At 37.0% G+C, this 22,209-nt stretch overlaps 1 protein-coding gene across 1 annotated transcript in view; it reads right to left on the bottom strand.

The window, feature by feature from the left end:
- Positions 1-227: 227 nt before the first annotated feature.
- ITGA1 (integrin subunit alpha 1) overlaps positions 228-22,209 on the bottom strand; it is a 58,277-nt gene continuing 36,295 nt past the window's right edge. The window contains exons 18-30 of the mRNA XM_067545356.1: positions 20,630-20,740; positions 19,935-20,020; positions 19,585-19,720; positions 16,569-16,649; positions 13,343-13,419; positions 12,510-12,599; positions 11,206-11,317; positions 9,380-9,493; positions 8,607-8,711; positions 7,743-7,847; positions 6,729-6,821; positions 3,509-3,625; positions 228-1,106 (exon numbers count right to left, since the gene is read on the bottom strand). Coding sequence (XP_067401457.1) covers positions 1,062-1,106; positions 3,509-3,625; positions 6,729-6,821; positions 7,743-7,847; positions 8,607-8,711; positions 9,380-9,493; positions 11,206-11,317; positions 12,510-12,599; positions 13,343-13,419; positions 16,569-16,649; positions 19,585-19,720; positions 19,935-20,020; positions 20,630-20,740 — 1,272 coding nt within the window. The 3' untranslated portion in view covers positions 228-1,061. The remainder of the gene's footprint in view (positions 1,107-3,508; positions 3,626-6,728; positions 6,822-7,742; positions 7,848-8,606; positions 8,712-9,379; positions 9,494-11,205; positions 11,318-12,509; positions 12,600-13,342; positions 13,420-16,568; positions 16,650-19,584; positions 19,721-19,934; positions 20,021-20,629; positions 20,741-22,209) is intronic.

The following is a 22,209-nucleotide window of genomic DNA, read 5'->3' as shown; positions in this document are numbered from 1 at the left end:
TTCTGGATTATCCCTTTGTCAAATATACCTGACTGTATTTGGCACATGCTCCAGGATGAGTTTTACAAAGGTGAGGATTACTATGCCCATCTAACAGCTAGGGGAAATGAGGCACAGACAGCTTAAGTGACTTGCTCAGGGTCAGAGAGTGAATCAGTGGCAGAGCTGAGAGTAAAACCCAGTTCTCCTGCCATCTGCTCCTCTGATGTAACCACTAGACTGTTCTCTCTCTGTGCCTAACACTCTCTCCAGCTCCTTTATGGCTATCCCCCCAGGTGCTCATTTCACAGGTAGCTTCATATAATGATACTCTAAGTCTGTTCCACAGAACACCATCTTGCTTCCTCCCTCCTAGTTCTAATGGCCTACTTGAAGCATCTCACCTTTACCAACATAGGGAATGAGACTGGTCAGGTAGCTCGTAATGACATCTCCCTTCCATGGTAACTACCTGCTAAGTGGTGAGCTAGGCTGTCCCTTTACCTTTTTGTCCTGTCTCTCTAGCAGCTTGTTCTTCACTTGCCTCTGGACCATCTTTGAATGCTGTTGCCATGGAAATGCCCCGTCTCCCATAATTCATTACAAAACAGTAGTGCGTGATTAGTCGGTGTTATTGGCTTATTACTTTTGAATTTTTTTCTTTTGAAAATAAGAAACATGTGGTAAAGAGATTGTATTATTTACATCTTGATTTCTTGCATAATTTGGGATGAAGAATTATTTCATTTTGTAAAATAGGCTATTCTCCCTGTACAAAAAACCTCAGAATCTTAAAATTGAGTACTCTCCAAAGATGAGTAACAGCTAAAGATATTTTCTAACATATTACAAAATACTATATTTTATTGTTATTGTTTTCCTTTTTTAACATCCATTTATATACTTGATTTGTTTTTTTTTCTTTTAAAAAAACCATGTTTGATTAGTCCATGATGGAGTTCAGAAAATGTTGTGACCATCAAATTTATAACTATATTTATAGCTTTACAGTCATATATTTGAGGCAGACCTGAGGACAGATCATTGTTTAATTGCAACATATTTTCCTTCTGTAGAATTCTTCACTTCTCCATTTTCTTCTTTAGTGGCCTTTTGAAAAATCCAGCCTGTATATGGAAGAAAAAGAGACTGCAATTCAAAACTGTAATCTTAGAAACACATGAGATATTTTGGCAAAGTTTACATATTTTTATTTGCTGTTTTAACGCTTACAGATGTCATACAAATTCACTTAATGCTTTATCACAATGTGCAATGTTGCTTTAATGGATTGGAACAATAATGACATATCTAACACCAGCAGACAAATTGAGAGCAAAGTTAATGTACAACAATGATTGTTGAATCATTATTATGCTGACAGAAAGTGTCAAAGATTTTCAATCTTCAAACAAGCTAATATTATTTGGAAGTCTATTGAATACATGCTAGTTTACTCTTTAAATGCCAGATTTTCCAGTGGCTATGCATACTAATTACTAACAATCTAATAGAACATAACTAACTGAGTTTTGCTTTGAGAAGACTGCCCACTTGTGGCAAAATACTTAAAGCACAGAAGTAAAGTAGAATGTATCTGTTTTTAAATTAAAATTTGAATTGCTGAAGAATGTCAAGCCTGAAATAAAAAATATTTTTATAATGCTTCACTCTTCTTTTAATTTTTCAGCTAATAACAAATATAATGTTGTTATGTTTTGCAATGTTGATGAGGGCAACAGACAGCTAGTTATACAACCTATCTATTCCACTCAGAATCACCACTTGAGAGGCCAATTTTTGTTAACCTGCACCTGCAACATGGCACAGACAAACCCCTGCTTTTGTGCATGAAAATCTGGTAACTTCATGTCTAAAATTATCTGTGAATGTCAGATGTGTAATTTTGAAGATGAAAGTTTAGTGGCCACTTTTGAAAATTGGTGCCAACATATCCATTGACAAGGAAGGTATTTGCTAGTTTTCTACTAGTTCTGCTGATTTTGTAAATATGTAAGTGCTGGAGGTATTTTCATAGTCACTTAATTTTAACTCTGCAATGATTAAGAATCAATTAAGAGGTACTAATGACACTTAATGCCTACATTTTGAAATTCACTAGTGATTTTGGTTGCCAAATTTTACACTCTAAAGAGGTCTAGTTCTCAGATGGTGGATGCATAGCACTTTTTGAAAATCAGGCCCCTGTAATGTCTCTCAAGTTGGGCACCCAAAAATCACTATTCACTTTTGCCTTTATTGCCTAATTCGTATCTTTAGACATATATAATATCAAAAATAAAGGCTTGAGATCAACTGAAGAAATATGAGCAAAATGTTGTGCTTACCACGAGTGCAAAGAAAGTGACTATGTGTTTAAGTAGTTAGCTATCTAAGAGTGTAAATGGTTTAATTATATGTTCAAATGGCTATACATGGTGCAGCAGTGTATCTGTATGTATAAATGTGTGAAACCTCAAGTCACCCACTTTAAAAAATGTAGCCTTAAGGTATACAGTTTGATTTTTAAAAGAGAAAAATGTTATGAATCGGTACCAATACTAACATTTTAGTAGCACCATCTCTCTAAGGTACTGCTGTAGGTGTAAAATAGACTGGCAATAGCAAGGTCTCCCTTTCTATAGCCTAGACATTTTGCTTGGGATAGTTAGTAACTCTAGTCTGAGTTTACTATTTATGGATACAACAATGGTCTATTTCAAGAGGTATTAGAAATAGCGTTGGAGCATTAAAGGTTCTAAATACCTATTGTGGGATGCTGAGAAACCTTAATTCTAACCGAGTTGACTAAGAGTGGAGGGTACATGGCACCTTCAAGAAATGCTCAGAACTTTGCAGGATCAAACCATACATACTTGGAGTCAGTGTGTGATATTTGTGAATGGATATTTAGGGTCTGACGCTGAAAGGTCCTTTGTCTTCCCAGATTTTAAAGAAATTTAGAGACTGTACTTCAGTTTAAGCAATGCAAAATTCAAGGAACTCAGAAGACACCTGACATAGTTAACTAAAATTATGTACCATTCTGTATTGTATACCTTATCTACTTCACAGTGGTGAATCAGTGTTAGTATTCCACAGAGTGGCTCAGAGGTATTTCAGTGAAGTTTTCATTATTTTGATTCTCTGAAGCATGACCAGACTGAACTGGCTTAGAAATGATTTCACAAGATGGAAGAATCTCTTGTTAGTAGAACAAAAGTGCAAAGCAGCATGATTTCAAAGTTTAACTGTGTCAAAAGCAACTTTTTTTCTGACAAGAGCTCTAACTTAATCTAATTTTAATGCAGCCTGAGTGCTGGAAAACTGGCAAATACTGATTGTACCCAACTGGTTAGAATGGTTAGAATTTTTACTTAGGTAAAAATGAAATTTTATTAACAGCTCATTATGATATTCTATTATGTTTGCCACGTTCTAGTGGTAAGAACACAGGACCGAGTCCTTAAACATCTAAGTATGCAAAAATGTAAACTCAAAACAAAAACAAAAAAAATTTGTAGCTTACCTTCCACAATGCAAATATAAGAAGTGCAAGAATCAAGAGTCCAGCAAAGGCACTCAGTAAAATGACCCATAAAGGGATGGTGCCAGGGTGAAGTTCTCTTGAAATTTTAATCATAGTCTGTGAAAATTATTTGAAAAGTAAATGGTAAAAACAATATTTTCTCTAAGTTACAAAGTAGCATAACTTGTATCACCTCTTATAGATACTGTAGTTTGACTTTCAAGAGTACCATATAGTTTCATCTTGCGGGTAGAAATTTACAGGATGAAGGTGAGAATATAACCCTCAGTATGAACATTTATATTTATTTTAAGTGTCACAAGATGTATAAAATTCACACACAGGTCCAGTTTCCTCCAAGACAGACACAACCAGCTTCCTCAAGAAGCTCTGCATCATCATAAGCCTGCTCCAGAACACCATCCTTGCCATCCTGTATGCCACTTCCTTATACACCAATATCCCTCATCATCACGGCATCACTGCTGCCTCAAATACCAACAAGATAATGAGCAACACTTAGAAATCCACCACAAATACAAACTAATCAATTTCGTCCTCACTCACAACTTTACATTTAACAACAAACACTTTGTCCAAACCATGGGAACAGTGATGAGTATCAAGATGGCTCCCCAACATGCCAACCTCTTCATGGGTCACCTCACAGAGGAATTTCTGGAAAAATGCACCATAAAACCAACGAGATACCTGAGATACATCAATGATATTTTCATCCTCTGGACAGATGACCTAAATTCCCCCTCACAGATTTCTACCACAACTTCAACCACTGCTGCTGATCCATCAAACTCTCTCTACAACACTGTCACACCAGCATCAACTTCCTGAACACCGTGATCAACTTCAACAATGGAACCCTATAGACAATTTTATACCAGAAACCCATAGATCCAACAACAACCCCACACATGCCAAGAAATCTGTTACCTACGGCCAGGCACTCAGATACCACAGAATTTGCTCCAAAGAGAAAGTCCAGGATACACACAAAAAAAAAAAAACCAACACTGACCACACACCTCCAGTTGTCACCTACCACCATCCATGGGGTGTCATCAAACAATTACAAACCTTACTTGATGGGGACCACATCCTGAAAGAAATCTTTCATAAACCCTGTCTTTTAGCCTGCAGAGAAACCCAACCTCACCAAACTCCCTATGGACCAGGACACACCAACTCAGGGTGGCACCAGACCATGCAGCCATATCTCCACTGCTACTATGATCAATAGCCCCAGAATAAAGTTTTCAAGATCCATAGGTCCCACACATGCTTATCACAACCTGTAGTGTACCTCATCCAAGTGCATCAAATGCCCCAACAACAACTATATAGGTGAAATCAGACAATCACTATGCTCTTGAATTAACTCACACAGAAAAATTATAAAAGAAAAACGCCTTATCACCTGTGGGTGAACACTTTTCAGAAAACGATCACTCCATATCTGACCTCATCCTCAAAGGAAACCTGCACAACACCATCAAAAAATGAGCCTGGGAACTTAAATTCATAACTCTGTTGGACAGTAAAACACATAGGCTTAGAGACACTGGTTTTATGGTCCATTACAACAATTTTGATTACACCCTACTGCTTGCTAACTCTTAATTAACCACTTCATTTTAAGTGGTCTCCTACAGCGTATGTGAATCTCTTATGCTTAATAATCTGTCCCACTTTGTATTTAGCTCAGACACTTCTGTTTCTTTCCCCAGACTCGAGGAAGAGCTCTGTGAAGCTTTAAAGCTTGTCCCTTATTTAAATATGCTTATTTAAGTTTGTGTTAAGCTCTCATAAAAGAGATATGTGTTCATGCATGAGTACTGAAAATGCACGTAGAAAGATTGCACACTATGGAGAATCTACAGTACATTCTCCATGATCTAGAGGAGTATGTTAGGGGTTTAGCTTCATGAAAAAGTTGCACTGGCTTAACTGGCTTTAGTTAAATCAATATAAAAGACTTTGTGGACAATCTTAATTTTAAACCAGACTTATTTTGGGTTTTCAGTTTTATTAGTACTTGGTTTAAGCTGAACTGAAATAAGTGTGTCCACACAGGTGCTTTCACCATTTTAACTCAAGTTGGTTTAAAAAACACTAATTTATGTTAAAACAGTGAAACTTTCTTGTATAGCAAGCCCTTAAAATCAGTAAACTAAACATTTAATTTCAATGACTTATAATTAAAACAAGGAATTTCTGATTCAAATCACACTGCAGAGGTAGCTCAGTTTATCCTCAAACCAAACCATATTTTAGTTTATGGATTACATTTTAAAGCGTGTTTTAAAAAGGAATGTATGCAGTAAAAATGAAGTAAAAAGCTCATGGTTCAACACAGCCATATAACCAGTTTGTATTTCCTAAAGTAATCTGTACCAGAAATAATTCATTTTGAAGGTCACTCTTTCAGAAATTCTTGAGGCACTGCACAGTAACATACAGTAAGATTATTTGCACAGGGTTATCAGTGTAGTAATCTAATACAATATTACATAAACCAGAAATGACCATAGAACACAATACAATATATTTATTTTGTATAGTTTTATACAATGGATTCGGAGATGTTTTAAAGAGTTAAAATAATAAAGTTACAAATTTTAAAAAATAGGATAACTGAGATGATTATACGAGCTCCCATTCACAGGCAATGAAATAAACTTCAATGTACTGTACTAGGAATTGCTCAGGCCTAAGAGCTATTGCAAATGAGGATTACAGTGTCAAGGTAGATGTAAGCTTTAAGAAATAAAATTGTATTTTCATATAAATGCCTTTGGTAATGAAGAGGAGGAAACAGAATTAGAGGAAAATATTGCATATACACAGAATTGTTTCTAAAGGATGTTTGTTTTTCAAGATTACCTAGGACAGCTGCTTTTTAAATTATTAATGTTTTTAAAAGATTCATTTTAAGTGTGTCTCATATCCATATGGGTAGGGAAAGTGCTAATTTACTGCAATGATTAGATATATATTAGGTGAGTAATTTTCCACTTCATATGTAAATTGATAAATAGCATGTTTTTTCTATCATTCAATATTATTTTAAGCTAGTTCTGGCATTTTTTTTTTACTCTGAATAGATAAGAGAAGTGTGATTCATTGCAGCAGGTAACATATAGAGCACATCATTAACAGGGTAAATCCTACAATTGGTGTCAGAGACTAGGTTTGCACATACCTCTCGTTTTTGATTGTCTCTTCTCAAAATCAGTGATGAGTTTCCACTCTGAAGTAATGCTCTTATAATGAGACTTAAACTGTGAATACTTGCCTGGAAGAAAACAGACTCCACTGTTTATGTTAAATATTTTAAAGACTGAAATTCCAGGAATGAATCACAGCACAGAACTAGATTCAGTTTGTGGGTGGGAGGAGAACAAAATGGATTGATGAACAGAAAATGTCAAAGGAGAGGCATAGTGGGAGACTACTGAGATTGTTAGGTCAAATCTTACTGAATAATTGTATTAATGAACCTAGACTAGTGGATAAACAGCACATTAATTCTGAACATGATGCAGAATTGTGAAAAGTTTCAAATAACAGTGAAGACAGAACTAATGCACATGAACCTATTGTCTCATCCTACAAGATGCCAGGCACCCTCATTATCTAGCAGGATTAAGCTCCAAGTACAGTTCAAATTATGGGAAATAATTAGAAAATATAAAATTAAGACTGGACATATTTAAGGCCCTGATCCTGCAAAAATTGCACACATGTGTACCTTAAGCATGTAGGTATAACTAATGAGCATCAAGTTAAGCACATATATAAATGTTCGCAAGACTGGAGCCTAATACATCTCCAAAAAATAAGTCAAAGCTTATATATTTAAAGGGAAAACAGAATTGCTGAAATATGAGTTTGCAATGTGAAATAATAGGTAAAATCTGAATCTTATTTTGCGCCATGTACACAGAGGCATCACATCACAAGTAGGTAATAGTTCTCTTCTATTCAGCTCTGGTGAAAATGCATTTTTAATTCTGAATGTTCTGCTCGGTAACAGAATATATGTAGGTCAATTTCAAGGGAATTCATAAAATAATAAGGGAACAATTTCAAGATTGAGGATTAAAAGAATATACACACATACATTACACATACATATACACTGCCCTAGCATTACATTTGGCTTAATATTGTTTCAAACCTATAATTATACTGAATGTGGAGAAGACTTACTTACTTTTATAAAGGTAGGTTTCCATAATCTTAATGAAATATTCACTTGAGTTATATCAGATGGGGCCAGAGTGCAATTAATAGATGCACAGTTGTATGAATCACAGTCCTGTTTAAATGTTTATGGACAGAAATTAATAATCAAATATTTTAATATGACTCTCTGGAATAAAACATCCTATGACTAGACTAGTGATTAGTAATTTCAATTTGATATATAGTTTAGTTGTATGTGATGTGATATTAGCAATAAAAGAATATGAATTACTGGATCTTATCTAGACAAAAACATTACACAGAAATAAATAAATGGACTTGAATTCACAATTTTTGGTAGACTGATCTATGCAGAAATGTGCACCAATCTTAAATTTGAGGGCCTAATAACTTTCAATCTTGCATGGCTATTTACATCTGGGCAGATTGCCTGGCAAATGTAAGAGATCAGAATGGCAGCATTTTGTGTCTACTTTGCATAGTTGGAAATGACAAAACAAGTTCCCAGGAAATGGAGATTCAGACTTTAAAATATTACTTAATATTTCATTCAGTAGACTAGAAAGATGGGGGTGGAGGATTTACACTGATGTAAATAGGCATAATTCCACTCCAGTCAATGGAGCACTGATTTACACCAACTGAAGATCTTGCCCTAAGAATGTGTAGTTCAGCTTCATGTGCAGTTTTTGCAGCAATAGCTAATAAAAAATATAGCATGTTACATTTAAAGATAACATTTTAAGCTGTTAAGATATACAAAACAAAATTATCTGGAGAAACGTCTTAACAGTATTTATTTTAGAAATATTCAACTCAAAACATTCCAGGTGAATATTGTAATGAATCTACACATTTTAGACAGGCTTACCATAATTGTATCTTTTGTGGGTTCTTTGATTTTTGACACCACAAATGGTGTCCCAGAGTTGATCTTGAATGGATCTATAAGGTGACTGGTTTGGCAGGTTGCATTCTGTTAAAAAAAATATACCAACATCTCCCTTACTGCCTGAAGGTCCAAAATAATAATAATCATATAAAAAGCTTTGGAAATAGGCCAGTATTCCTAAAATTTAGCAACTGTAATGACAAAATCATTTTATGGTATAGCCATCTCTATACATTTATTAATAACCAGACTGTAGAAGAACGAATTGATGGTGACATACCTATTGAAGCATATTATTTTTGTTACCTCTCATTACAAATATAATACAGTCTTTTAGGAGGTAATTTCAGCACACTTCTGATGGTGGTAAGTAGTGGACATATAGCTCCATGCTTCAGTGAAAAGCACCATGCTGCTGGAGTCTTTCAGTGCCCTAACTGCTGAGTCACGCTCTTGTCAATAAATGAAATTAAATCTTGATATCTTCAACATATTGTTCAAACACCTTTAAATAAAGCTAGGCAGGCATTATTTCATGGATGTCTACATTTCTATATATTCTTCATGAAGCTTTACATCTTATTCCATGTCCAGATTATCATTTAGATTGTAATCACAGCTCAATTTAAGCACGTATGTAATAAAATTGAGTCTTTCAGTTTCGTACAGCAAACAAAGAAAAAAATGGGAAAAGCCACATTTCTAATTTAAAATAAAATAAAGGCACATTTGTGTTTATAGTCATAACTTACATCTGAAGACGATAATCCAGTTAGGTAGAGAATGGGGTTTTTGTATGAAGTCAAGTTGGGGAATGAAATCTGCAGAGTAAGTTGCGGAACTGGAAAGTGTTCACCTTTTTCAATCTATAAGAAACAAGAACAACACCGTATTTCCTATTTTTCTAGTTAATCTCAATTTCACTGGTGTTAGACTGTGGGTTTTTATTTCCCCTTCAGAACTATGTGGTCAGTCAATGGTGAAAGGGAGCATGATATGAGCTCTGTCAGTTTTATTCCAGCAGCAGATATGTATCAATTGTTTGCCAGTTTACTGTATTTGATCACTAAACACGAGGATGCAAAAAGAAAGCAAGAGAAAGAAAGGATCCAGTCCAAAGTTCTATTTTGACATGGTCTACGTTTCTTGACACTGTCTTGTAGAGCTCATCTGCTTTCCATTTGGGACTTGTATGACATGAGTTCCTAGGGGTTTTTCTTCCTATTTTGAGCTCTGTGTTCAAGTCCAAAACAATGCTCTAATTTGGGGAGCAGCAGAGGAGCCATTGTTGAGAAAAGGAAATTACTTCCAGCAGCAGTTAGGGTGACCAGATGTCCTGATTTTATAGAAACAGTCCCAATATTCGGGCCTTTGTCTTATATAGGCACCTGATATCCACCCACCTTTTGTCCGATTTTTCACACTTTTCATATGGTCACCCTAGCAGCAGTATTGGCCATCTCAAAGGAAGGTTCTTCCCCAAAGGCTCTTAGTTCAGCTCTAAATCAGCAGCCTTCTTGCAGCTGCACTCCTTCCCTACCTCGACTGTCTTACTTTGTTGTTTCTGAGATCACAGGGGCTTCACACACACACAGACATGCACACGTGCGCACACACACACGCACGCACACACAGCCATAGGTTTCTGCTCTTTCTGAATTGGCACTCTGTGGAAAGGGATAGGGAGGGGAAATATCACTTACAAGCAGGGTCCCAAGCTACTAGCTATCAGATCCCTAACTATGCACTCTGCAGCCCCATAGCTCCTGCCTTCATTCAGTCAGTCAAGTAGGTTTTAGAAATTAATTAATCCCATTTATAAATAATCTCTTAATTTAAACATTAAAACAAAGATTAGAGATTATTGTATCTAAATTTTACTGTTTAAAAAGTATGGGTGGGTGGCAATGACATATGTGGAATATAATATAACAACGGGGTAACAATTCCACCTTTGAAACTATTGTACTGAAAGAGTTAGACCTTTCCCAAGGCCCATCTCTTTTAGTTAGAAAGTTGCTGATTCAGACTTTTGGTTTATTTCATATGGATAGGTCTATTATTCAATACTAGATTTAAAACTGGGAAACATTAATGTTTTAAGGATAAATAAAATCAGTCCTGCTACAATGTGAGGGATTTATGACCCACTAAATGTCTTTTTCAGCCCAAACTATTCTACTTTGCCATCTTCCTTTGATTAGGAATGCAAAATCATTTGAGCATGGTACTTCCTTTCTTCAAAGCTGGCTGGTTTCTGGAAATATCAATTCTCAACAATAGGTACAAACTGTAATGAATTAAAGGCAGCCTCTAGTTTCAATGGCACATGCTTTCCCATTGTGAAAGGAGAACTCTACAGACTATCTGGAATGGCTCTGTGGCCCACAGATCACATGTGAATATTTCTGATATATAATATTTGAAAGCAAAAAGCAAAATGCCTCTGTAGAAGGTTTAACATGTTACATATATGATACTTAGGTAATAGGTTATCAAAGGACATTAATCTATTCAACCTAGTTAAAAAACATAGAACTTGTCCCTTTACAATGCAGTTATAACTCCTGTTTTTTACCTTATAGTTTATGTTAACTTCATCCCCAATGTTCTCTGTTGTATTAATAATAGCAGGAACTGTATCATTTGCTGCAATTATAATATGGGATTCTTTTGGATCTTTCAAAATACTGTGGATTAAAAAAAATAATAAAACTTAACCATCATGCACTCTAACAGTCAGAGAGCTTTTCATTACTTTGTTAATCTTCCTGGGCTAGTTTTATTACAGTAGGTGTATTGCTATTTCCATTAATGCTCAAGTCATCGGTTTTCTAAGAAGTGCTCTTCAAAATGTTTTTATATTATAAATCCCTTGTTTGGTTAAAGCTGTATCAGAACAAATCATTCATAAAACAATGATGGATTCAAGGCCTGACTCTACATCCCTGACTCAACTCTGACCCTGGAGACTTCACTCCAACCCTACTACTATGTGAAATGGTCAGAATCCTAGTAAACAAACAGAAAAGAGTAAGGAGGATAAAAACAGGTGGGCCAAATTTAGCTCTATTCCATATGGGTAGGATTTATATTCAAGGCTAGATTTGACATCAATTTATTAGGGATGATTTAAGTCAATGAAGTAATACAAAGAGGGGGAAATTTTCAGAAGCACAAATGGGAGTTAGGCACCCAACTTCCATTGATTCTCAATGGGAGTAAAGCACTTAACTGCCTTAGGATGTTTTGAAAATCCTAGTTGGAACGAATTTAGCCTAATTATTTACACACACAAATATACACCCAACACATCCCATATCAATATATAGGCATACCGTGTATATTTATTTCTCAGGATGGAATTCAATTGAATTTCAACTGTTTCTGAGAACAAAGAATATATCCTTACTATGGCAGAACCCTTGAATTAAAAAATGTACATGTGAACTGATAAAAGGCTTTTGAGAATTTGGAAATTAAGGCTAATTTAAGAAACTTTAAAAATGAAATACAATAGAGGGCCAATACAAGCCGCTGGTTTTCACTGGGAGAGGAAAACTGTGCTTTCTAATGCACCTGACCCACCTCTGAATGAACAGAACAAAGTATGAAAGTCAAGAAAGGCTGCTACTGCACCAGTCATTCTATAAATCACATGTAAATAAATAAAAATGGCTGCAGTATGCTAGGGACAGTGACTGGTCCATTATGTCACACAATTGCTCTTTTCAATAAACTCTTTGCTTCTTATTCATGAGACCAGTGTTTGTCTTTTGTGTACAATACCAAGCGCAATGTAAGAGAAGAGCCACACAATATTCTCTTTACATGTCTGCTGTATCCCATACTAGAAAATTAAGGACAGAGAAAGCTTAATACCTTAAAAATATTAATCCCATTTCATATTTTAGTGGAATTATAATGTCTCCTCCATTGTCAGTCAGGGTCTCAGGCGGTTCTTCACTGTCACTAGAACACACGACACACCACTCAGATCAGATTATGATATTCATCAGTACACAGTAGATATAGCTGTTGGAGAGATAGATTGCAATACCTGCAGCTGTGGGTATAAAAAACCTCACTTCAAGTTTATTATGGTCTTTTAAAAATAATTTGAAATGGCTCTTTCCAGTAACCAAAAGATACATACTGCATTAGGACAAAGTTAAAATTACATCCTTGTAGAACTGAGAGTACAACCCGTTGTAGATTGAAAATAGCTATATTATATCAAGTAGGGGCCATCTCTATCACACAATCCCTGTAATTTCCTGGGACAGCATATATTACAGGCAGGCAATTTACCCATGCAGCTGTGTCAAGGCACCTCAATCTTGACCGGCTACAACACCATTGCTATTAGAGGCCCAGGCCTCTCTCCTTGGCAGAGATTGCAAATTGTGTTACAATGTGTGGTAATTTTGTAATCAAAACAGATGTCTTCTGTGGTTGAGACTAGTAAATCTGATTCACTTGTGACTCTTATAGAGGCCACTGAATGTCCATTTATTTAATCCACCTCATTTGATATCCTTAAACCAAACAGTAGTTCTGTACATCTCTAAAGTTGGCTGTTCTAGACATTCAATTTTTCACTATTGAACCAAAAAAAAGTCGTCTCTCTCTTAGTAAGTAGTACCGGAGTGCAAAGCTATACAGTGACTAAAAAGAAAGTTTGAGATATAAAAGCAATAATTTTGGTAACTAACCTTGTTACATACACCTGAACAGTAGCATTCTCCAGGAAATAAGAAGCATTGAACTGGAATACTATTCTGAAAGAAATCTGGGGGAGAAAACACATATTTAAATAGATAGTAGGGAAAAGAAAAAAATACTCAGATAAACATTAAAATTTACTCTGATGAAAACTGGCTAAATTCCTAAGGGCAAAAACCTTGGGGTCCATGCTCAGTTTTTAGTCCATCTATTTGAATGAGTAGGACTTCAGGATTTTGCCCAAAATGAAAATGAAATCCAATATCCATCAGGTTATTATACTGCAGGGCCAATTTTTCAAAACTGGTAACCTAGAACAAAATTCAGTATATAATGTGTGTAAAAAATTGCATTAAAAATAAAATTACATCATTAAATTCTAATTTGTAAATTTAATTTCCTTGATTTAAGAATTCCACATCTGTTGATCCTGAGAGTCTGCTACAACAATGATCAGGCCTTTGGGGAAGTATATGTATCCAAAGCTCTGGTGGTTTTAGCTGGCATGGGCTGTTTCCCTTCCTCATTTAGAAGAGGCTGCTGGGTTTGCATTTGTTTATATTAATGTGATTGCATTTTTAATACATAGCAAAGGTGCCTAGAAAACTGAATAGGCTTTTTAAAATATATTGAATAAATCTAAACAAATAAATAATCCTGGATTTTACAACAATTTACTGATGACTATAATTAAGGCCAACATAGCATAACATGGTCACTGTGAAGGCTTTGGAAGCTGTGTTCCAAACATGCATCTCTCAGCATTACTAGATAGATTACACCATAGCATTTTTGCTTGGTTTAATGAAAATGTAGTATTTGGTAACACACATAATTTTTATGTGATATAACAATTTTACAGTTTGTTAATCTAAAGGAGTTTGAGTTCAAGCTCTTTATTTCTCCATTGGTTTAAATGTGTGTAGAACTTTAGTATAAGTGACCCCAAGAGCATTGTCTGGGCTATTTGAGCATACAAAAAAAGTCAGGAAGAGGCCTAGACAGGAATTTAATGAGACTGTTTATCAGCCAGTCAGATGCAATAATATCTGAATGCAAATGAGGTATGAAACATCTAGGTTTTCATTTTGAGTGGGAATCGAAGGACTCTAACCACAGACAAACTGAGAATTAGAGTTGGGAAGTAAAATGAGAAAACTCTCAAGAAGCTGGGAATGAGAACAACAATCGTGGGTTGTGTTTTGATTTGGCTACATGGAAAGAGCAGCTGATCTAGTTGCTATAGGTCAGAGACTGAAATTGGAAAAGTGTGTATGTGGGTGAGTGTGAGAGAATCTAAGGTATTTAGTTATATCTGCACAAGATTTGGTGTACCCCAAAACAAATGGATTAAGATATTTTTCCTGGAGCAATTTAAATGCAACTTATTGTCCTTATTTTAAGCTATTTTACAAACATAGAAGTCCAAATTTAAAGTGCTGTATTTTGGACATTTGCTTTTAATTACCAAAAGATACACGTGGCTACCAGAACTTAATTCCAAAAATGTAAAGAAATAGGTTACAATTGTATAACATTTTACGTCCAAGTCCCTGAGCATATTTTGCATGCAAAATGTCAAGGTTATGGGAAAATTTCTTTCATCTAGCCAATTTATTTTTTTTATAAACTCAGCCAGGTCACCCATGAAATGTCTAAAAGAAGTTGAGATTCCATATGAATATACTTTTCTACACCACAACAGAGCAATGGGCTACATCATTAATGTAGAGGCTATAAACCACTGTGCTGGAGAACCCCTTTGAACACCATCACTGCCAAGGAGCCAGGACAGAATTAATAGGGGCCCAGAGCCAATGTGGGGCACAAGGGGTGGGATTCAAAAAGCACTAAGGAATTAAATCCCCGATTTAGGTACCTACATCTGTGGTTCAAGATCCACTGTGATCCACAAAACTCCTGCTGAATTCTGTAGGCGTGTAAAATCAGCACCTACCTTTCCAGGGTAAAAGCTCCCTAGGCTCCTGTGTTTCTGCCTCTGGGCATGTGCACTGCTGCCTCATTCCAGGCATCAGAAACCTATCACCTGCGTAAGCTCCAGAGCGATCCACAAATGGGGAAAGATTGGTGTTTGCCTGCCTATGTCTCATGTGGGGCCCAATTCAGTAGCCATGTTCAGAGGCCGATTACCAAATTGGGTCCCATGCAGAATGGCAGTGGTGGTGGTGATGGTGGTGACACTGTTATAACTTTTAGCTCAGTGAGTGGGATGTGGGGGACTCCCCCTTCTGCCTGATGGGGATATTTCATGGTGGGGCTCCTTCAGCCTCTGCTGTTGAAGTTGTTTCATTGTGTATACATTCTTAAAGAGCCATAGGGAGAACCATAGACAAAGAGAGAGAGAATGACTCTGTAGCCTGATAGTAAGGGCATCCACCTGGAAGGTGGAATACCCCCAATCCAGTCTCCCTGTTCTTTATTGAGTGCCATAATCGCTGAGCTAAAAGTTATAAGGAGGGTGGCCCCTCAACCTCCTGTTCTGTGTGGAGTGAGGCATCCTGTCTGTGAATGACGAGCAGCGACAGATGCTTCCCTGTAGCCCGGACTGAGGCAACTCTCTCTGTGAGAGGGGCAGGATTTAGGACACACCCCTCTCCTCAGTATCTCTCATTGCTGGCTTAGGCAGCTCCCCCAGCTTTTGTGAATCATATTCTACGGTGCCTATTAATCCCCATTCATTGTATAGGAGCCTAGGGGTCTACTAAGGCTTTGTGGATCGCAGTGCTGTTCTTGTGATTTTCTATGCAATTGAAAGTTAGGCGTTGTGATGTGGAATCCCTTTGTGGATCCAGGCCAAGACTTCCATGAAGAAAGCCCATGCCACTGGCAGGTCTAAGAAGATCCACAGAGTTTGGAAGGCTGGATCCTAGGTTTATTTCCTGAAGAACTGAGGCAGGGGAACATCATGGCATTTCCTGGCTCCTACAGGGCTATTTCCACAGAGAGACAAAATCTAGCCCTATATTCAAAAGGGGATCTTTTGAGTATTATTTTAGGCAACCATGATTGGGGTGGGGAGGAGTTATTTTTTAATTGACATGTGTTCTTTTAAAGGATATATGGATGTCTGAGATTATTTGTATATACATCTAGAAGCCTAAATACATAACTGATCATGTATGAAGGCTCAGGATGGACACCTATCAGACAGGGACTACTGCCCTCTCCAAAAATATTCCAGTAGCAGTTTCCTACCTCTTCTCCAGACTTTAGGAAAGGGTATCCCACTTTACAGGTAATATTGTGATTGGATTCACAACTGTCTTTCTGTATGCCCTAGACAGGAAGAGTCACATCATTACAAGAGTGATTTCACTTTTATGTGCAACATATTAAAAAGTTTTAATTAAAAATCAAACAGCCTAGAAGTGTATCAAACATATTCTTTCCATCATCATCATCATCATCACTCATCATCATTTAAAACTCAAATTGTTCATTGATATGAAACAAAATGATAGAAAGCCATAGCATATGTAAAACATTTTTATCATCATATTGTTATATAAAGTTACATCAGTGTTACTATTATTATCAGTGAAAATGTATAGAGAACTTTACAAAATGCAGAGGACTTGAGTTTAAAATATGCCTACATGCAAAAGAATTCTCCTCTTATCCCAAAGCATTTTCACAAATATGGGGAGCAATACAGTGTCACCATTCATTCCTGACCATGGCTTGTACCTCCACTAAGTCCAGTTTGGTCATGTCCTTGCATACGATGTCCTGTCATCTTGTCTGTGTGCCTCTAGGTCTGACTGATCTTGGTTGTGTTTACATTATTTTCTTTGGCTTCCTATCTACTGTTTATTGTGTCTAATGTCCCCAGCATCATGATATTTTTGATTGCAGCCAATCCTGTAGCAATCTCTGATTTCACATTCTATTCTCCTTCTAACTTTATTTGTCTTAAAATCATCCCTTGTTATATCTGCCATCTTCCAAAGAACTCTCATCCTGTCTTCTGATGTCTGATTCATTTAATGCAGCTGCTTCCAGATCACAAAATACTACTATTAGTAAACTGGTTTGATAAATTTTCACTTTGGTAGCTAAAGTACATCTTCTTTTAATCTCATCCTTGATGGAATCATCTGCACTGATCAAGCTTCCTAGGTACACATAAGGTTTCACTTGTTCTATGGCTTCACCATTGCTGCATTTCAACACTTCATCTATTGTCCATTTCCCAAGACACAACCACTTTGGCTTCTTGGCATTTATTATAAGTCCAAGTTGACTGCACCAATTTTCCAGGATAGCAAGGAGCATTGTAATAAATTCGAAGGTGTCTGGCAGTTTACAATGTCATCTGCATAAACTAAAGAGTTTAATTCTAGATGACACAATGTCACACCCTCCAACTCATCTATTATTTTACTATCCAATTTAGGAACATGATGAAAAGCCATGGTGATTCTATGCCCATTTGTCTCTTACACCCCTTATAATTATTTAGACTGGAAAGGTTTCTTTTCTTCAGGATTGGCACAACTATTGCATTTAATTACTCACCTGATACATCCTCTTGCTCCTATACTGTGTTAGCATTTTTCCTGATGCTCTGATAGCACTTGTCCCACCAGCTTTTACCAGTTCAACTGTTATGCTGTCTATTTCTGTATTTTTTTCTCCATTTTTAAACTGCTTCAATGCTTTTCTTTATTTTTTATTTTGCTGGTGGTTCAGAGTTGGTATTCATTCTGCCTTGCAAGCTGCCCTGTTCATCTAGCATGTCTAGAAAACTTGTATCTGGATTTACTACAGGGTTTAGCATTTTATCAAAATGCTCCTTCCATACTTTCATCACTTCTTTGACATTTGTTGCCAGTTCACTGGTAGCCTTTCTTTTGACTTGCATTGTTGGCCTAATTGTGTTTCTATATAACAAACTTTTTGTATATAGTTTTCATATCTTGTTTTCTTGCTGCTTCTGCCAGTTGTTGAGCCTCTTTGTTCTAGAACTTTCTTTGTCCAATCTTTAAGATTTCTGCAATGCTTTTATTTCTGCTTTCCCAGCAGTCTTTTCTTGTTTGCACTTTTCCTGTAATGTTCTTATTTCATACTCAGAGTGCACAAAAATGCATGCACAATGACACCTACTTGCAGGCATAATTACCATGATTACAAATAAATCTAGCATTTACTTCATACAAACCAGGAATCGTGTAATCAAGCATTGGGTCTAACTGGCCACTTGTATGCACAAATACTTGATTTGAACAAGTAATTGTGGAAACTGTATACACAACTTAGGCACATAATTACATGCATATTTTTTAAAAAGCAGGCTCATGATAAATAGATCAACAACATTTTAAATCCTTGACATCTAATCAAACAGATCATCTTGGTAACCTCAGAATTGTTTATTATTAACTTTCTACAGCCCTGATGTCATCACTTATTTATTATTAATATTTGTTTTAATTGATAAGGTGCCTCCCCATGCCCCTGGCATCAGAATGTCAGCAAAGCACATATTGTTATTGTCTCCTTCCCATGCATTTCATATTCCCCCTCATACCAACTGTGGCTGCCATAGGTACTCTTTCTGGCCCTTAAACCTTGATGACATGATGCAGAGCCTCCTCCAAGGCTGCATTCATGGAACTGAGTCCTCCTCTCACCTATACCAATTAATATGGTCTATTTAAGTCAAAAAAGTTATACCGTCTTCCTGATGTAAGTGAATTTGCAGTGCTGTTGCTGCCCTGTCAGTCCCAGGATATCAGACAAGGTGGATGAGGCAGTATCTTTTATTGGGCCCACTTCTGATGATGGAAGGAATGAGCTTCTGAGCTTCACAGAGCTCTCCCTCAGGTCTGGGGAAGGTAACCAGGGTGTCCAAACTAAAGCTGAGGAACCTGAGCTGTGAAGCGCTGTGAAGCTTAGAAGCTTGTTCTTACCACCAACAGAAGTTGGTCCAATAAAAGATATAATCTCACCCACCTCGTCTCTCTGGTGTAAGTGAAGGCAGGTTCAGGCTCTGTGTATCTTTACTACTCTGACACCATCTTCAGTTGAACAGTACAGTTCTCACCTATTTTTTTAAAGACCAAAAGGGTGCTTGGTTTGCCTTGGCCCAGGAAATTTTAGCCTCATGATAATTCTCAAGTTGGTGTCCCTAGGTTTAGCAGTTTAATACAGCAACCCCCTTAAATCTCCCCACCAACCCAGATAAACTGTGAGAAATTGAAAAATCTACCTCAATTCCAGCAAAAATAATATTCGGAGAATACTGTACTAAGACCCTGGTATTATAGGCACTGTCCTTTTTATTCCTGACAGACAGTAGCACGTTGAACTTATCATTGCTTGACTTTATGATGAATGGAGAGGAACTGTAAAATAAAATAAAATAATTTTGTTAATTTTCTGTACTTCTCAAACTGTTAAAACAATTACGCAATGGCACTTTTTCCATCGTCACACTATTTTGTCTTTGATTGAGAAAACACTGGTCATCAGGATTATATCAGAGCACAGGATCTCTATTTTATTAGTATATTTGTGTATACAGATATGTACAGTTATATTAAGTTTCAGTGTAGTTACCTGTTTCCAGCTATGCTTGCTGTTATATTCAGAACCAGATCTGTAATACATTTATTTTTGGTTCCACAGTCTTTTGTGAAAGGAATCTGCAACAATAATATTGATAGTTTTATTCACATTTTGTTGTAAGTGTAATCAAAATCTAAGTATCAGCATTTCAAACCATTCTCTTATTTTACATTATAAAACACCTTTTGTATGGCTGTGATGGAGACCTTTGTTGGTGTTAATTAGTGAAGCCACCCCATTACCCATGTGAAATAATTGGATGCAGAAGAGCGATACCTATAAAATGGATGAACAGAAAGGTTAAGTGATTTATTCAAGATCACAGAGTGAGTCAGTGGCAAAATTGTGAATAATACCAATGAGTCCTGACTCACATTTCCTTGCTCTTGTAGACTAGATGATACAGCTGCCTCCTCTCCCTGCAGTGCCCTGTATGGGCAGGTCAGCTTTAAAATTCAGTCATAGCTTCACAACCTGATTCAAATCCCACTGAAGTCAAAGTCCCCAACAGTGGAGGTTTTCTGGGAAAGTGCATCTCCCAGCCTGGCCCCTCCACTCTCACTGGCCAGCCCTAGTCAATTTGTAGCTTGAACCATTCAACTCTGGGCCTTGCCATGGGCTGTCTGGAGAGGGGAGAATCTCACTTTAAATACTTCAGATATTAGCAACAAACCTTACTGACTTACATATTCGTACACTGAGTTTGGCTGGTTGCTATCGAGGACAGGACCATTTTCTGGGTCAGAAAAATTAAACTCCAACAAAACCTTTACCGAGTCCTGAAAATCAGGCTTGTCCTAGAAATGAAACAAATGAAACTGTTATGAAATTTTCCTGTGACATCACCTTTGATATGGAAGTCTCTAAAAGAGAATAAATATGGAGCCCCCAGGTGCAATATTTTTCAGTCACATTTTAACCAGAACCACAGTGTAGGACAAAAATCTGAAATATGAACACCTTGGTGTAGTTAGCTAATGATGACAAACCAGCTTGTTTCCAACCAAAACGTCTGAAATACATATTCCAATTTCTTTTGATGTCTCATAGGATCACAAAAGATCATCTAGTCCATCCCTCTGCCAATGAAAGATCATCTTCAAAGTGTCAATGTTTACAGTTATTTTTATTCATCTCAATGGACCAAAGGCAGCCCTGGAATAATGAATGGAGTGGTGCCATCCTATGTCAGGGTTGAATTTGCAACCATTGTTCTTAAACAAATTGCACGTTCAAACAAATCTATGTGTTATGCATCATATACCAGTAGGATATTTTTTTCAGCAAGCAACTCTGGAGTTACTAGTGCCTAAGTCCCTGTCGGTTTTGGGACCACTGCGATGCACAAAACTCCCAATGACATTGTAGGCATCTAAACTCATTCACCACCTGAGTTTTTGCTGTAAAAGTTCGCTAAGCGCCTATGTTTCTGAGCATGTGCACTGCTGCCTCTCTATGGGCATCCAGATGACTTTCACAAACCAGGGGAAGAAAGGTGTCTGGCCCCCTAACTCATCCAAGACGCCGGATCTACTGGGGGTGATCACAGGCTGCCCTACCGGATTGAACCCCCATAGGTGAGTTTACGCAAGGCAGCTGCGGGGGCAGAGAGAGCAGGAGGAGCTGCCACCTCTCAAGTGAGTGCTCTAACCATTGGGCTATGGGATATTTGATTATAGGGAGTCCCTCTGTCTCTCTTGCACTGTGGATAAATAATGAAAGAATCACTGGAGCAGAGGGACCGGATCCTGCATCTCCCACATACTGGGTGAGTGCTCCAAGCACCAGGCTATAGAATCAATCTTATGCTTATGCTCTCACTTTCTCCCCATTAAAAAGTCATTTGGGCCATTCTTTGTCACAATGTCTAAATCCTTTTGAGCATTCAGCCTTGGATGTTTTAAGAATACGTACCTCATTGTGTAAATCCCTAATGACTCTGCAAAACCAATTATCATCATGGACATTTCATGCTAACTGCTGTTACCCTTTGCATTTCTTTTTCTATAGTAAAGAGGTTCCGCTAGCACTTGTCTCACACACACGCTGTCCCAACTCTAATTATGGAGATTTAGAGTTACACTAGCAAAGAACTGCACCAATGTGCAAATCACACTTTCATCTCACATCTTCCAGTTAACTCTTTTACCCACATCTAAGTCATCCAGCATTCTTTAAATGGCTAACGAATTCAGCCCAATTGTGTTATTCTGCTTTTAAATATAGACAACTAGCAAAGAAATAAAAATAAGCTGAGCTAGGAGAA

This window comes from Emydura macquarii, unplaced genomic scaffold (genome assembly GCF_026122565.2).
Source record: "Emydura macquarii macquarii isolate MOO-44397 ecotype Brisbane River unplaced genomic scaffold, CSIRO-AGI_Emac_v2 contig_1045, whole genome shotgun sequence".
In the NCBI taxonomy this organism is placed as follows: Eukaryota; Metazoa; Chordata; order Testudines; family Chelidae; genus Emydura; species Emydura macquarii.
The sequence above is the reverse complement of the archived record's forward strand: the minus strand, read 5'-3'. Positions and strand labels throughout refer to the sequence as shown.